This window comes from Pituophis catenifer, unplaced genomic scaffold (genome assembly GCF_029215685.1).
Source record: "Pituophis catenifer annectens isolate HBS135680 unplaced genomic scaffold, rPitCat1.0.hap2 SCAF_9, whole genome shotgun sequence".
NCBI classification, from domain to species: Eukaryota; Metazoa; Chordata; class Lepidosauria; order Squamata; family Colubridae; genus Pituophis; species Pituophis catenifer.
In genome coordinates, this window is record NW_027256889.1 from 11,260,559 (window position 1) to 11,276,225 (window position 15,667).

At 40.9% G+C, this 15,667-nt stretch overlaps 1 protein-coding gene across 4 annotated transcripts in view; it reads right to left on the reverse strand.

Moving 5' to 3' along the window:
• Positions 1–15,667, reverse strand: part of SCMH1 (Scm polycomb group protein homolog 1) — a 53,271-nt gene that overhangs the window by 10,241 nt on the left and 27,363 nt on the right. For 2 of the 4 annotated variants that reach the window (XM_070949499.1, XM_070949502.1), the window contains 5 exons: positions 7,069–7,301; positions 5,497–5,623; positions 3,654–3,854; positions 2,578–2,760; positions 54–185 (listed from right to left, as the gene is read on the reverse strand). In XM_070949499.1, coding sequence (XP_070805600.1) covers positions 54–185; positions 2,578–2,760; positions 3,654–3,854; positions 5,497–5,623; positions 7,069–7,301 — 876 coding nt within the window. The remainder of the gene's footprint in view (positions 1–53; positions 186–2,577; positions 2,761–3,653; positions 3,855–5,496; positions 5,624–7,068; positions 7,302–15,667) is intronic. The other 2 variants (XM_070949500.1, XM_070949501.1) reach the window with 2 other exon arrangements.

A 15,667-nucleotide genomic window follows, 5' to 3' on the forward strand; every position in this document is an offset into this window, starting at 1 on the left:
CTGCTTGTTAAAGGAATAATATCAGCGAGGCTGGGAAAAGAGGCTGTGCTCACCTTCCAAAGGGTGATGGTCATTCTTTGGTAACTTGGGGGAGAGAGGAGCACTGTATGGAAGGAACTCTTGGGAATACCTCTTTGTACCCCGGCCTGGACCCAGTAGAGAGCCGTCTAACGAAATGCTCCTGTCTAGGAAGAGAGAACAAGCCCTGCTTAAGATCAGCACACCTTCTTTGGGAAACGGACGTTCTGCCTCGTATCGGCAGAATTGCCATACTACATGGCCTGGTCATTGGCTGCCATAAAGATTCTTTTTCTTCTTCCAAATAGCTTACACCAGCATCTATAATTCCACCAGCAGAAACAGCTGCATTGCCGAACTGAAGGATGATTTTGAAAACTCTGGGTGTAACCAACCATCTCATTTATTGGTTCTGTACAATTGGAGAATTTTATGAAAGGGGCAAGTAGCATTTCCAGGGTGAATAATTGCTTCCTTTGGAGAGCTTTTAATTTTTTTAAAAAAAGTCTTTTTGTTCTCCTAACTGAAATATGGGTGTACCATTTCCCGTGTATCTTAATTCTTATGCCAGAGATGGGGACTCTACTGCATGGTCTTAATAGAGTTGGGGAATGACAAAATGCCTCTTTATCGTTAATTTGATCCCCTCAGTTGTTTTGTGCCATTGCTGGTTTCAAGCTTCCTGCACACCATTATTCCTTGATTGTTTGCAGTGGTGCTTTTCAAAGTGATTCTTAAATGTATTTTTGCTCATCGCAGGGAAATTTCAGAGCCCTTTGTTTGGCTGACTGGGTAAGCTTCAGAATATGAAGCTAAATTCCAAGACAGCTATTTGTGAAAATCATGTAAAGCTCAATATTAAAATACACAAAAAAGCTACAAAATATTCAACATTTCCTTCTTCATGCAATGTCTACTTTTCTAACCCAAGTTTCTTAAGACTGGCACTGGTTGGTATTAAAACATATGGGACCACACACCCCAAGAAATTGATTAATTAGATTTAAAATTTACCAGTGGTTCTCTAAATTAATTTAGTATCTTCTGTGAATTTCAGATATACAAAAAATGCAATCCCCATCTTTTTCATATTATGTAATGAAACCATACTTGTTCTAATCTTATTTTATTTTTACTGGAATTATTGGCTGCTCTAATCAGAAATGGCTCAGTCATGAACATTTGAATCGCTGTAAGATGGATCAATAACAATATGATAAAAAGGAACAAATCAATAATATTATACAACCTATATATAGCACCTGGGCATCTGATGATTGGCCACCTCAACTGGTCAAATGTGATATCTCCAAGTCATTCTAGCAATATAATCCTCAAGTATTATGTCAAGTCACAAATGGGAAACTCACACCCAGCTTATTTCAAAAACTCACATACCACATCTTTGACATGTCAAAAGGAATTTGAGGGCAAGCATTACTTTTCTTAAAGTTGTTCAAAAATAAGATAAATAAAGTGAAACTTCAACTTAATGGAACCCCAATTTAATGGATTTTGGATGCAACAAATTTCCATCCAGAGATTCTCCTGAAATAACTGACAAATTTACGGCATCTGAAGTAGTTTGGATATTTATGCTAATGATGCAAGTGATACAAATGAAATAATCGCAACGAATGAGGTAAACTTCCATTTCCACAGATATTTGGAGTAATTGGCACTCTCCCCCCCTGGGTCTATTCAATACTGGTCTATTCAATCAAACTTTTATTATAACACATTGCTTTTTAGTTTTCAAGTGAGCTATCTGCCATATTAATCATCATTGTCGTCACCAACAACCCACGAACAATAGTAAGTCTGTCATCGTATTTTTGTCTCAGGTAACGTACTTGGAACATAGAATGTGAGGCACTTAAATAATATCATTAGAAGGAAAGGCCCTATCAATATGTTCTGTGTTGTATCAGGTAACATAAAATGCATACAGATAGTCCTTGATTTACGACTCGCTGCTTAGCAACCATTCAAAGTTATGACGGACTCCGCCAAAGGTATTTTATGACCTGATTCTAAAGTTCAGACTGGAAAACAGGAACACCCCTCTCTTCCAAAAGTTACGTGACTACATGTCAAATACTCAGCAACCAAATTGCATTGCAGCACGTTTTACAACATTTTTGCTAAAACTAGCATTTACTTCTGGTTTTCAGGAAAAAAAAATGCCCCATAGCAAACAATGGGTTCATTTTACAACTACGGTGTTTGCTTTAAGATTCCAATGGCCACTTTTGCACCATGGCATTTGCTTAATGATGGCTGCAAAAAAGGTAGTAACAGGAGGTCACTCATGTGGGTGATCGGTTTAATGACTGAGTTGTGAGTTACAACTGAAATGGGTGGGCTCCGTTACGGTTGTAAGTTGAGAACTACCCGTATAGCTTTGCTTCAAGTTTAAAAGGTGCACACAGGAATAGGCAGGTGGTAGGAATAGGCTCAAAATGATAAATGCTGGACAACTGGTTTGGAATCTGTTTGGGGAAACACTGTACTCCACCTGCAGAGATTTCCACGAAAGCTCTCCACCCCAATCCTTACCTGGTAGGTATTTGTCATGGTCGTATTCTCTGGAATGATGCATGTGGTGCTGAGTGAAGGGCTGGTTCCCAAAGAGGTTGTCACTACGCAGGTTGTGGCAAAGTTTCTCAAGGAAACGGAGGACGTAAGTAATGCTATTCACTGCTGGTAAGTTTAGTGTGTGCTGCTCATGATCAAACACAGCTGAAGGAGGAAACCAACAGAGCCAAATATATAAAAATGTTACAGAGATGACCAGCAAAACTCAAATCCTCCCCCTTCCTGCTGTCTGCTTGTCATTCAGTCTAATAAAATGCCTTCAATGTTCCAGCCAGAATAAATTAGAACGTTACTCCATTAGACTAGGATGGGTGTCGGCAACCCGTGCCTCCGGAGCCGCATGCGGCTCTTTGGGCCCTCTGATGTGGCTCCCTGTCCTGTCAGTGGTTGGCCCTGCCCCTTGCCCCCCACCCATTTTTTCTTTTTTGGATATTTTTGGAAATCCGGGCTGGCTGAGGAACGATCGCCGGTTGTGGCGGAGGCTTCCCTTCGTGCGACCCTCCTCCTCCTCCTCTCGTGACCCCCTGGCCGGCTTTGGCTGAGCTGAGAGCGTGCGCATGAGCGGAGAGACCCTCTTCAAATGAGTGCCAAAGCACAGGAAAGGGGCGCACGGGGTGGCCGGGCGCTTAAGGAGGAGGGGGAGGAGGGAGGGTCATGTGACTGGGTGGGAGTGAGTGACATCCAGTTGGCCACGCCCACCCAGGTTTTGTGGCTCCCGGTGTGTTTTTTTTCTATGGGAAACGGGTCCAAATGGCTCTTTGAGTGTTTAAGGTTGCAGACCCCTGGACTAGGACATTATATGCAGGGGTGGGCAATCATAATCCTTTTACTATTTGTGGCCTTCAAGTCCCAGAATTCCCGAGGCAGCCAGAATTCTGGGACTTGAAGTCCACAGGCTGTAAAGGTAGCCACAGTTGCCCACTCTTGCTCCAAAGCACATGATGTTGCATTGCTACTATTAGAACCTCACGGCTAGCAGACATACTTCCCCGGAGATATTTTCCCAACAAAGCAGGACAGATCAACGTGAGCGTTACCTGAAATAACCTCTCCTCCGTGGCCTTGCTTAAGGAATGAGAAGACAGTTTTCTGGTGGTAAGCACAGTCAATGCAAGCTTGGACTGCTTGCTGCAGGACTACGGACGCTCGAGCCGGACCGAAATGGTCAGGCAATTGCTGGATTTTCTTTTTGTCCAGATGAGGCCCGGGGCTACCGTTTTTATTCAAGTAGATGCAAACTGGGGGAGGGGGGAAGAAACAGAGTAGAGAAAGGAGAAGCAAACACATTAGAAACCCTCAATACTTAAATTTGAAAAAAGCAGAGATAAATGTCTTGTAAACTCTGGATCAGGCAACAGTCCCTTAATTTCTCTTTTCTGCAAATGAGTTATCTAACCTGGCTGAGTTCCAGAGAACAGATCCATGTGCTGCATTAGTTTTTGAGAGTCTATATGTCCTGAAAATTGCTCTTTTTTTCCTCCATTATATAATTTAATTTGCCAAAAGCGGCTTAATAAACCGTGAAGATGAGAGGCTGAGACTCAAGCAGCAGAAAAGTGTTGTTTCTCAACCTTGGCAACTTTTAAGATGTGTGGACTTCAGTTCCCAGAATTCCCTCATCCAGCATCCCTCTGTGGCGAACTAAATGAAAAGTATTGCACCTGTATCTGCAACAGCCTTGCCCCTTTTAATTGTGTGGGTCTCCTGAAGATTCCTCAGGGTGAGTGATCATACATAGCTATGTTTAAGAATCCATTCAGCAGGCTCTAACAGAGACATTTTAACACCCGCAAAATGGATTGTTCAGCGCATGTCAAACATTCAGATTCTGCTCCTTTACAATAGTGAAGATTTATCCTTAATTGGTTGATTTATTCCTAATGCCTGAACATGTGTAAATACAAAATGACTCTTTTAAAACAATGTTTTCTAGTCTATGAGATTGCAAGGAAGATATATTTTCTTCTTCTTTTTACATGCTGAGGAATTCACCTTCAAACACTGTCTCATAATTCCTGGAGAAATTGAGGTTAAACAGGTCAGCCACAAAGCACTCCAATATTTCTAGTTTGATGCCAGTTACATGAACACAATGTAAAGACTCAAGAAAAGAATTATTTTGGATAATTATTCTTTTGCCCTAGCTATTTTTTTGCTCTATCGTATGAAGTTGCTACTTTCAAAAAAAAAAAAAATCTCCCTCGTTGGGTTTGTCATTCATTTATATATTTGTTCATTTATTCAATTTCTAGTTCCATCCAAGTGCTAAATGACTCCAGGTGGCTTACAAAGAGCATGAATTTGAAAATGTCAAGATACTGTAAGGTAAAGATAAAGGTTCCCCTCGCACATACGTGCTAGTTGTTCCCGACTCTAGGGGGAAGTGCTCATCTCTGTTTCTAAACTGAAAAGCCAGCGCTGTCTGATGACAATTCCGTGATCATGGTGTCTGCAAGACTAAATGCCAAAAGCGCACAGAACGCTGTTACCTTCCCACCAAAGGTGGTCCCTATTTTTCTACTTGCATTTTTTACGTGCTTTCGAATTGCTAGGTTGGCAGAAGCTGGGACAACTAACGGGAGCTCACTCTGTTATTCGGCACTAGGGATTCGAACCGCCGAACTGCCGACCTTTCGATCGACAGGCTCAGCGTCTTAGTCACTGAGCCATCGTGTCCCTTTCAAGATACTGTAATAAATTATAAAATCAAGATAGTAGAACAGCCACACCAGAGGAAGAGAAAACTCAAAAAATACATTGCCATTGCCATGCGTTCCCTAATCATCCCAGCAAGCTGCCTGCGGGAGGAGCCCAGTTTTTTTAAGGCTTTTCTCAGAAGATAGCAGGAACTTTCAGAATTAATAGGAGGCCGTTCCTTACCTGTAGGGGCCTGCATAGCAGAACTGGGAATAGTAGCTGCATCTTGTGGTACCGTACTTGTGTCAGGCTCAGGAGTGCTAGTTGTCGGGGAAGTGGGTGCTGGATTGAGTAACGTTCGCTGCTTTCGCTGCAAGAAAGAAAGAAAAAAAAGTCCCAATGGCTTTCAATGGAGGAACAAAGTCTACTAGGTAAAAAGGAAGAAGTTGTTCAGAACTGTTGTGGTCCGCCAGCAGCCTAAGGAGCTGGCAGCGGAGTCGGACAGTGAGGAGGCTGGGGAGGAACATGGGCCAGCCCTGGAGTCAGGGGAAGGTCCGGACAAGGGCTCTGCGTCGGAGGCAGAGATGGGGCCAGGGCCATCGGGGAGTGATGCACAGACTCCAGAGCCTCCAGAGGCTGATAGCAGAGAGGCAGAGAAACAGGAGGAGCCTGTTCCTAATGCACGCATGAGAAGAAGGCAGAAGACAAGAGCAGCTCAAGCAAAGAGGATAACTCAGGAGTAAGGCCAGGAGATTATTGGCCCCTCCCAGAAGGCTTAAAAGAGCAGCAACTGCTCTTGGGTTCTTTGAAGAAAAGCAACGTTGCTACATTTGTTTCTTGTTGGTGTTTGTGGGGCTTTGCCAAGAAAAGTCTTTGGCAGAGTGCCAAAGAAGTTAAAGGTTTGTGATAAGGCCGGAGGATTTTTTCTGGAATTAATCTAGACTAAACTGAGAATGAAGTAATTCTCAGATGTTCTAATAAAATAGGTTTGTTTAGGACTGATTGTGTCTGGTAATGACTACTTGGGCCTAGTCACAACAAGAACTGATATTACTGCATCAAGGATAGGCTCTCAGGAACATAAAGAGGAAATGGTATCCCTGTGACAGAAGTGTACGAAGCCTAACGAGCAAGAAAAATGGCTTGAGTCATCAGCAATCACCATGGGGATTGGCATAAAAATTGTGATTTATAGCGGCGACAAAGATTTTAAGCAGTCGCCTTGGCTGCCTTTGCTTCCTGCTTTTCCTCTACGGAGCTTGAAAGCAGCCTACACAAATCCTGACCAGTCCACGGCCTGCTCAGCTTTAAAATTAAAGCTCTTTCAAAGGTTTCAATCGTGGGGAGTCCTTCTAGTTTATTTTAAGGTAGCAAGTGAGGAGTATACGAAAAGTGTATTTAATCCAATGTTTTTAATTAATTGCCAGCTTGGTCTGGTGGTTAAGGTGCTGATCTAGAAACCAGAAAACCACGAGTTCTAGTCTTGCCTTAGGCATGAAAGCCGGATGGCTCACTTTGGACCAGAAAACTGTGACTTCTAATCCTGCAATAGGAATGCAAGTCAGCTAGGTGACTTTGGGCCAGTCACTTTCTCTCACTCCAACCCACCTCACAAGAGTTGTAGGAAAATTAGGAGGAGGAAAGAATATTATATATGTTTGCCATCCTGAGTTATTTATAAAAAATAAAGTTGGAGTAATCAGCAAGCAAACATTATTCTTCCATCGTTGGACATACGATAATCTTCTTGCAGTGGCCATATTAAAGAGGGAGGGCTTATATTCGATAGTTCAGCCCTGCACATTGACCACCTACCTTCCCACCAGGCTTTGGCCCCCTCTTTTTGGGGAATTTTAAAGGCTCCACTGCCTTGGAAGGGTTGGGGTTGGGGTGGCTGGTCAGCACCTTGGGTGTCCGGCCTCTTTTACGACCAGGTTTGCGGCCTCTTTGTCCAGGCAGATGTTCCAGGATGCTCCTTGTGGTGTTGTGCATGGTGCCTTTCTCGGAGATCACGTCAGGGGGCGGGAACGGGGTCTTTGGAATGACAACTGGCATAAAAGAGGAAGGAGAAGAGACGGTCATGGACCACCACAGCCTCATTCAAAAGACCGTCTGGAGGACCAAACACAACCTAATCACTCTGCGGGTGTGTTTACAGTAATGCTTAATCTAGGGGTATCCAACTTTGGCACCTTTAAGACTGGTGGACTTCATTTTCTAGAATTCCCCAGCCAGCAGGACTGGCTGGAGAATTCTGGGAGTTGAAGTCCACCGGTCTTAAAAGTTTCCAAGATTGGACACCCCTGGTTAAACACTTTGAACTTTTTTCTAAAATAATTACTTGTTTTGTACATGAGTAGTTCTTTTAATCTGTCTCCGTAAGGAAAGAAATGTGACAATTGGTTAAATCAGCAAAATGAATGGACATAATTGAAATAATGTCAGAGTTTTACTACATTTTCAACATGAACCCATTTTATGAACATGCACCCAAGTGTTGTATGACAAGCTTTAGCCATACACCTTTTTTCATCCTACATTGTTTTCATTTGATGAGAACATCTGGAAGATTATTTTTCATGGGACGGTTCAGAAACACGAAGTCACTCAACCTGAGATAGACTGTCTAGAAATAGAAATAGAATAACAGAGTTGGAAGGGACCTTGGAGGTCTTCTAGTCCAACCCCCTGCCTAGGCAGGAAACCCTACACCACTTCAGACAAATGGTTATCCAATCTCTTCTTAAGTGTTGGAGCATTTACAACTTGTGGAGACAAGTTGTTCCACTGATTAATTGTTCTATCTGTCAGGAAATTTTTCCTTAGTTCTAAGTTGCTTCTCTCCTTGATGAGTTTCCACCCATTGCTTCTTATCCTGCCCTCAGGTGCTTTGGAGAATAGCTTGACTCCCTCTTCTTTGGGGCAGCCCCTGAGATATTGGAAGACTGCTATCATGTCTCTCCTAGTCCTTCTTTTCATCAAACTAGCCATACCCAGTTTCCGTTCTTCATATGTTTTAGCCTCCAGTCCCCTAATCATCTTTGTTGCTCTTCTCTGCACTCTTTCTAGAGTCTCAACATCCTTTTTACATCGTGGTGACTAAAACTGAATGCAGTATTCCAAGGGTGGCCTTACCAAGGCATTATAAAGTGGTATTAACACTTCACTGTATATATATATAGGACTTGCATTCCTATTTCAGATATATATATATATATATATATATATATGAAAGGAGACTGAAGGAAATCCAAAATTAGAATATCCTTACAACATGTCCAGTCTCTGTTTGTTCAGGGAGGGGAAAATTCCATATTCTTCTAGGAAATGGTCTTTGCTATCAAATCTTATGTACTTTCAAGGGATTTCTCCTGATGTCCTACCCAAAGTGTCTGTACATACTTAAAAGGCAGGATGCTAATGATTTCCACATGAAATATCTCACCATTATATAAACACTATCTCTTTTCAACATGTAGAAATACCATGGGGGATATAAGCCAACACTCTGCAATCTGTACAGCATCAAAGTGTACTTTAAATGAGCCATAAAATGATTATGAGCTATCTCCAAGACAATGCTAATATTATATTCCATGACTGCCACAAGACCAGGGTAAAGTTCAATCCAGGGGTGAAATCCAGCAGGTTCTGGAAAACCGGTAGCGGACATTTTGAGCAGTTCGGAGAACCAGCAAATACCACCTCTGGCTGGCCCCAGTGGGGAGGGAATGGGGATTTTGCAATATCCTTCCCCCAGGAGTGGGGAGGGAATGGAGATTTTGCAGTATCCTTCCCCTGCCACGCCCACAGAACTGGTAGTAAAAAAAATTGGATTTCACCACTGGTTCAATCCCTATTTTCAGTCCCATATTAGTTATAGGGCATTAAATAATCCTCATGTATCAAAAATGGAGCTCACCAAATAAGTCTTCTATGCTCAGTGTTTTACCAAAATAGAACTCTTAAACTTGAAACAGACATTAGAAATCTCCCTTGTCATAACTTTCTTGATGAGTGCTAAAATCTATCTTCTTTATCTCCAGAATGCATTGTTTCAAGCATCTAATACTTTCTTACCACCAACAACAAAAAAGCTTAAGGGGAAGTGAGTACAAATTCAAGAATATGATTGAATTTGGAATGTTGCAATCCAACAATATTAAACCTACTGTTACTTCCATTACTTGGAACAGCATACTTGACCGATTATGGACCATCAAGTCATTTTTCAACTCATTTTTGATTCTCTCCATGACAATCTGTCTTTTAGGTCTTCCAACTATCACTCATCCCCACTGTAACTAAACCCATCAACCTTGCTGCTGGTTATCCTCTTCTTCCCTTCCCTTCCACTTTTCTCAGCATTCAAGCCTTCTCTAGCGAGCTAGGTATGATAGTTTCAGCCAGCAGGAGGATGCATATCTACTATATGAAATCCACAAAATCAGTGTTTCTTAACCTTGGCAACTTTAAGAGGTGTGGACTTCAACTCCCAGAATTCCCCATCCAGCATTGCTGACTGGGGAATTCTGGGAGTTGAAGTTCACATCTCTTAATGTTGCCCAGGTTGAGAAACATTGCACAAAACCATTGGCCAGAATGCTCACCTGCTGATACTGTGGAGCATGTCATCCTCAAAGTAGGGGTAGCACCCTGCCTCCTTGCATTATGCAAGGTCATTAATATTGTTTTCTTCTATTGTGCTTTTGGTTTTAATTATTCTGGGCATTCAAATCTTTTCTGATTCCGTTCAAGAAAATAATTGCGATAGGTGCCAGGTGCCTCATTCTGAGCAAGTTCCAAGAGTCTGCAATAATTTATTGCCTAATGTTAATAGCACCAATGAAAAACAGGATTAGATGCCTCTGTAGACTATTATGGAATGCTGAATGTTAATGCACAAATCCAAAATAAACTCATGTTGAATTTTAGGGATCTTAATAATTGTATTTTTATTCATCAAATTTATATAGTTGCCCATCTCACAGAAGGTGACTCTGGGCAGCGTACAATAAAACCAATTATCTGGAAAAGTGGAAGAACCTGCAATTATCTTTGGTAGGAAGAGTAGCAACAATTAAAATGAACATACTGCCAAGATTATTGTATCTATTTCAGACAATTCCGATAAAATTGGAAAAGAAATACTTTGAGGAGCTTAACAAAATAATAATAAGGGAAAGAGCAAAATTGGTTTGAAAATGATGCAGGATATAAGAAGTAGAGGAGGTTTTGGACTACCAAATTGGGAACTGTACTATCAGGCAGCAACTTTGTCATGGATGAAAGAGTGGATTGTACTGCGGAATACAAGACTATTGACCTTAGAAGGACATGATTTACAACAGGGGTGGCATGCATGTTTATGGTATGGGAAAAATAAGATACATGGATATTTTCAAAGACACTATATAAGGAATGCATTATGATTAGCATGGGAGAAAATTAAAGAACAACACTACCTGAAGATACCAGTTTGGCTTTCAACAATGGAAGCATTGATTCACCCAAATATTATTAATATGGGAAAAATTGTAAGTTATAAAGATATTTTAAATGAAGATGGGGAACTTAAAACAAAAGAAGAAATGAGTGAGCAAGGGATCGATATAATGTGGTATTCATATGTGCAGATATAGTCTAGATATGAGAAAGATGTTAAATTACAGGGCTTTTATAAAGAATTAACAGAGTTAGATAAAATCCTAAGGAACAGCAGAGAGGGCAATAAAGAAATTGTATAATTATCTATTGGGTATGAAATTGGAGGAGGAACAAATAAAAGAGACAATGATAGCACGGGCAAAAAACTTTGGTTATACAATAGAATTGGATAAATGGCAGAAATTGTGGGATAGGAATTATAAATTAATGATGTCAACCGCATATAAAGAGTATTTGTATAAGATGTTTTACAGATGGCATTTACCATCGGCGAGGTTGGCAAAGATGTTTAAAGATAAATCAGCTAAATGTTGGAAGTGACATCAACTACCGGGATCTTATTATCATACATGGTGGACATGTGAAGAAGCAAAGAAGTACCGGAAAAAAATTAAGACCTGATTGGAAGAGATGATACAACATATTGAGTTGAAACCAGAAATATTTCTGTTAGGACTTTTACTGGAAACCTATAATAAAGAGGATGTATATTTAATTATTCATGTATTAACTGCAGCTAGAATTGTATTTGCACAACATTGGAAAAGTGGAGAGATTCCTATTGAAGAGGTGGTGAAAGGGAAAATATTAGAATGTGCAGTAATGAATAGATTAATGTTAGCAATTAAAGAGAAAGAGCAAACTGAATATGATATGGGAAGTATTTTATCAATGGTTGGAGAATAAAAATGGAGCTTGGAAATGAAAGAGACCAAAAATAAGTAGAAAATATGTCAGAGTTTAGGCAGCGTGACTAGTATTACGAGATAAACCCAGGAGCAATACATAGCACACAGCACACAGAGCCTTTAGAAAATTAACAGTGGTTTTATCTACAGCTAAATATATACAGACTTATACGTGGTAAATATCTTATCATACAGCTACTGACACAAGGAGAGCAATGAGATACACCACGAGAGAGAACATGAGAAGGGAGACGCCTTCTAATGGCTTCCCTTATATAGACAGCTTCTTACCCAGCTTCTTAAAGTGGCAGTAACCCTGCTGCCTCATTCCCATTGTATCAGCTTACAGTTGTCTCCACTTACAACCTTCCATCAGTTTACAGTTATTAAATCTACATACCCTGACAAAATATACTAAGAGTTATAAATAAGATGAAAATTGTTAGTATATGTATGAAGAGAATAATGATATTTGATGTTAACAGGGTAGTATTATTGAAAGAGGCTAAGAAGAAAACGGGGAATTTTACAATATTTAAATGTGTAATGTACTTAACATATTATAAAATCAATGTTAATGTGAAAGATGTGATAAATGATGAATGATGTAGCACAGAGATGTATGTACCCAGACAACACACTGCATAAGGAAAGATGGAATGTTTTATATTTGTTTTTTTTTTTAAAATAAAAAAATAATAAAAAAAACCCCGATTATCCATACTGATTGTCATCAATCTTACCATCTAGACAAAGTAACGACAGCGGGCAAGCACATACTTTTAATATGCTGCCATTTATCATGCGTTATATGTTTTATTTTTACTTTTCTGTTTCTGTTTTTGTTTTAATAATTGGAAGCTTTGCTGAACAGTGGTCTGGATAACTTTTAAAAACAAGCCACACAGAGAAAATGTGTAAAAATGTGTGAAATGAAACGGACTTCATTTCAGAAGATACCTGTGGGTGGAGCACAGAGTCACCTAGGCCAAGACACGTATTCCCAAGAGCTAACTGTTCATACACTCACCACTCATACTCAGATGCAAGTGTGTTCCTGGAGCCGTAATACTCAACAACAAAGTCTCTAGTCCCCACATTACATCTTCTGCCACTACACAATGTGGTAAGGTACCAAGTTTTCTGTTCAACTCTCAAAACAGGCAGAGAACTGGGAAATAGTGAAGTCTAGACCAGAGGTCTCCAACCTTGGCAACTTTAAGACTTGTGGACTTCAACTTCAAAGCAAAGCTGGCTGAGGAATTCTGGGAGTTGAAGTCCACAAGTCTTAAAGTTGCCAAGGTTGGAGACCTCTGGTCTAGACCGACAAATCTACAGTTATGTCAGGGTTTATCTTCTGGCAATTCAACCGAATGAGGAGGAGGAGGAGGAGGAACAGTGATACATATCCTCTGACAGAGACATTGTTCCTACCAATTTCTGCCTGAAGCTATTCTCCCTTCCAGCCCGAAGTATCAAAGCTGACTAAACCCTTAATCTGTTCACAGTTATTTGGAAAAAAAAAATGGTTGACAGGTACGGGAAGAATGTCAGGTGCCATTTAATGTCAGATGCACATAGCTATAGTAAGTTTAAAAACAAATGAACTTTTGCATGCCTGCTAAGCACAATAAAGTTGTCTGAACGGGTGACTGCATCAACCAGAACAAAGAAAACTGGGACAAATGCCTATGGTGGTGCCCCAGTGCCTTAACTTTCATTGCCCTTGGCACAGCAATGAAAAAGAGTGCATCCTTTTTAAAAGTCTCCTTTGCTTGGCAAGACCTCCCGGCGTCTCTGCCAGCTGGAAGGGTGCCAAGGTTGAAACTCTACTCTTTGCATTCCAGATCTCTTGATAAGGCAGAAAATTGCCTCTAGTTCACAGTCTGTCCAAAGACAATTAACTCTTATGATCCTGTCTCCCAGCTGCTAAGAATGCCAGGCAATCAAGCTTCATTAGTGTTGACTATCTTTAGCAGGGGTCACTCTGAATCCAGAGTACAGCTTGATCCAGAGCGGAGCATGTTGTGATTTAAAAATTCAATACATGTTGATTTTTGCCAGTAACTTTGAACATTTGCTTTTTAACTACGGGTTAGTCCTCAACCTTACGACCATAAGTTGAGCCCAAAATTTCTGTGGCTTAGTGAGACAATTGTTAAGTGAGTTTTGCCCCATTTTATGACCTTCCTTGCCACCGCTGTTAACCACTGCAGTTCAGTGATGGGTTTCAAATTTTTTTACTACCGGTCTGTAGGCGTGGCTTAGTGGGTGTGGCATGGCTTGCTGGCGTGGCAGGGGAAGGATACTGTAAGATCTCCATTCCCACCCAACTCCAGGGAAAGGTTACTGCAAAATCCCCATTCCCACCCAACTCCAGGGGAAGGTTACTGCAAAATCCCCATTTCCACCCCACTTCAAGGGAAGGATACTACAAAATCCCCATTGACTTTGCTTGTCAGAAGGTCACCAAAAGGGGATCACACGACCCCGGGATGCTGTGACCGTCATAAATATGAGCCAGTTATGAAGCTTCTGAATTTTGATTGTGTGACCACGGGAATGCTGCGGCGGACATAAGTGTGAAAAACGTTCATAAGCCACTTTTTCCAGTACTGTTGTAAACTTCGAATGGTGACTAAACTAAATGAACTCTTTTTGTAAATTGAGGATCACTTGTGTTTCCCCTCATTTCTGTAGAATTTCTCCATGCTCCAAAACAAAGATTATTTTCCTGAGCAGCTCTGCTGATAAATGCATCCTCCTTTAAAACTAACCATTAATTTTGCTCACTGTGATCTGGAAGACTTACAACAGGGCTACAAGCAGCACCTAATCACTGCGTAACTCCTAAAGACAAGATAGCAACAAAGATTAAGCAGAAGGGCTCTATTTGAAAAGAACTGCATGGCACCTCTTGCCAGCCAAGAGATGAAAAGGCCTCTGAAGGGATCATTAACTGAGGCAAGATTAGTTGCTCGTATAGATCACTCTAAAAAATAGGAACGGAGGATCTGGCTTGCCACCTTCTCACTGTCTGAAAATTTAAATCATCACTGAAAATCTGATGCAGATGAAAAGAATGAATCTTAATCCAAATATTTTTAAAGGTGGCTAATTGTTCCTGCCCAGCTGCAATGTATGGCTGTGAAAGTTGGACCATAAGAAAGGCTGAGTGCCAAAGAATTGAGGCCTTTGAACTATGGTGCTGGAGAAGACTCCTGCGAGTCCCTTGGACTGCAAGGCGATCAAACCAGTCAGTCCTAGAGGAGATCAACCCTGACTGCTCTTTAGAAGGCCAGATCCTGAAGATGAAACTCAAATACTTTGACCACCTAACGAGAAGGAAGGACTCACTGGAGAAGAGCCTAATGCTGGGAAAGATTGAGGGCAAAAGAAGAAAGGGACGACAGAGAACAAGGTGGCTGGATGGCATCACTGAAGCAGTCGGCGTGAGCTTAAATGGTCTCCGGGCGATGGTAAAGGACCTGGAGGAACGTTGTCCATGGGGTCGCAATGGGTCGGACACGACTTCACAACTAACAACAATTGTTTCTGCGATATGCATAATATGTCCATAAAAAACTGTCATCAACATGTTTGGGATAATTATCAAGTACCGATAGATAGAAGAAGTAAAAACCAAATTATAGACTAATACATTTGTCATTCTTCATTTAGCAATCAATGTTGGGATTTTCGGAATCCCATCAGACCCCTGAAATGCTGATTCATAGTTATTCTGATGGTTACTGAAATATATGTAATGAAATTAGAGCTTTGTTTCAAAGAGAGAGTTGCTTATTACATAACAGTACATGAAGCTGGCAGCTCCTGTAAACTCAAGATTATAAAAAAAATAATCTGCTCCCTCTAGTGCTAAAAAAGCTAAAATGCTCCAGGGTTTTTGCTGCCAGCTAGCCAAACTCTAGTCCTAAAATATCAACATATACTCATTTTTCAACTATTTTCAAAGCTTGCATTATCAGCTGATGTGCTTGAACAGTAATAATCAAAGAAGGACAGTTTGCAGACTACAGATATCCCCGGAATAATTG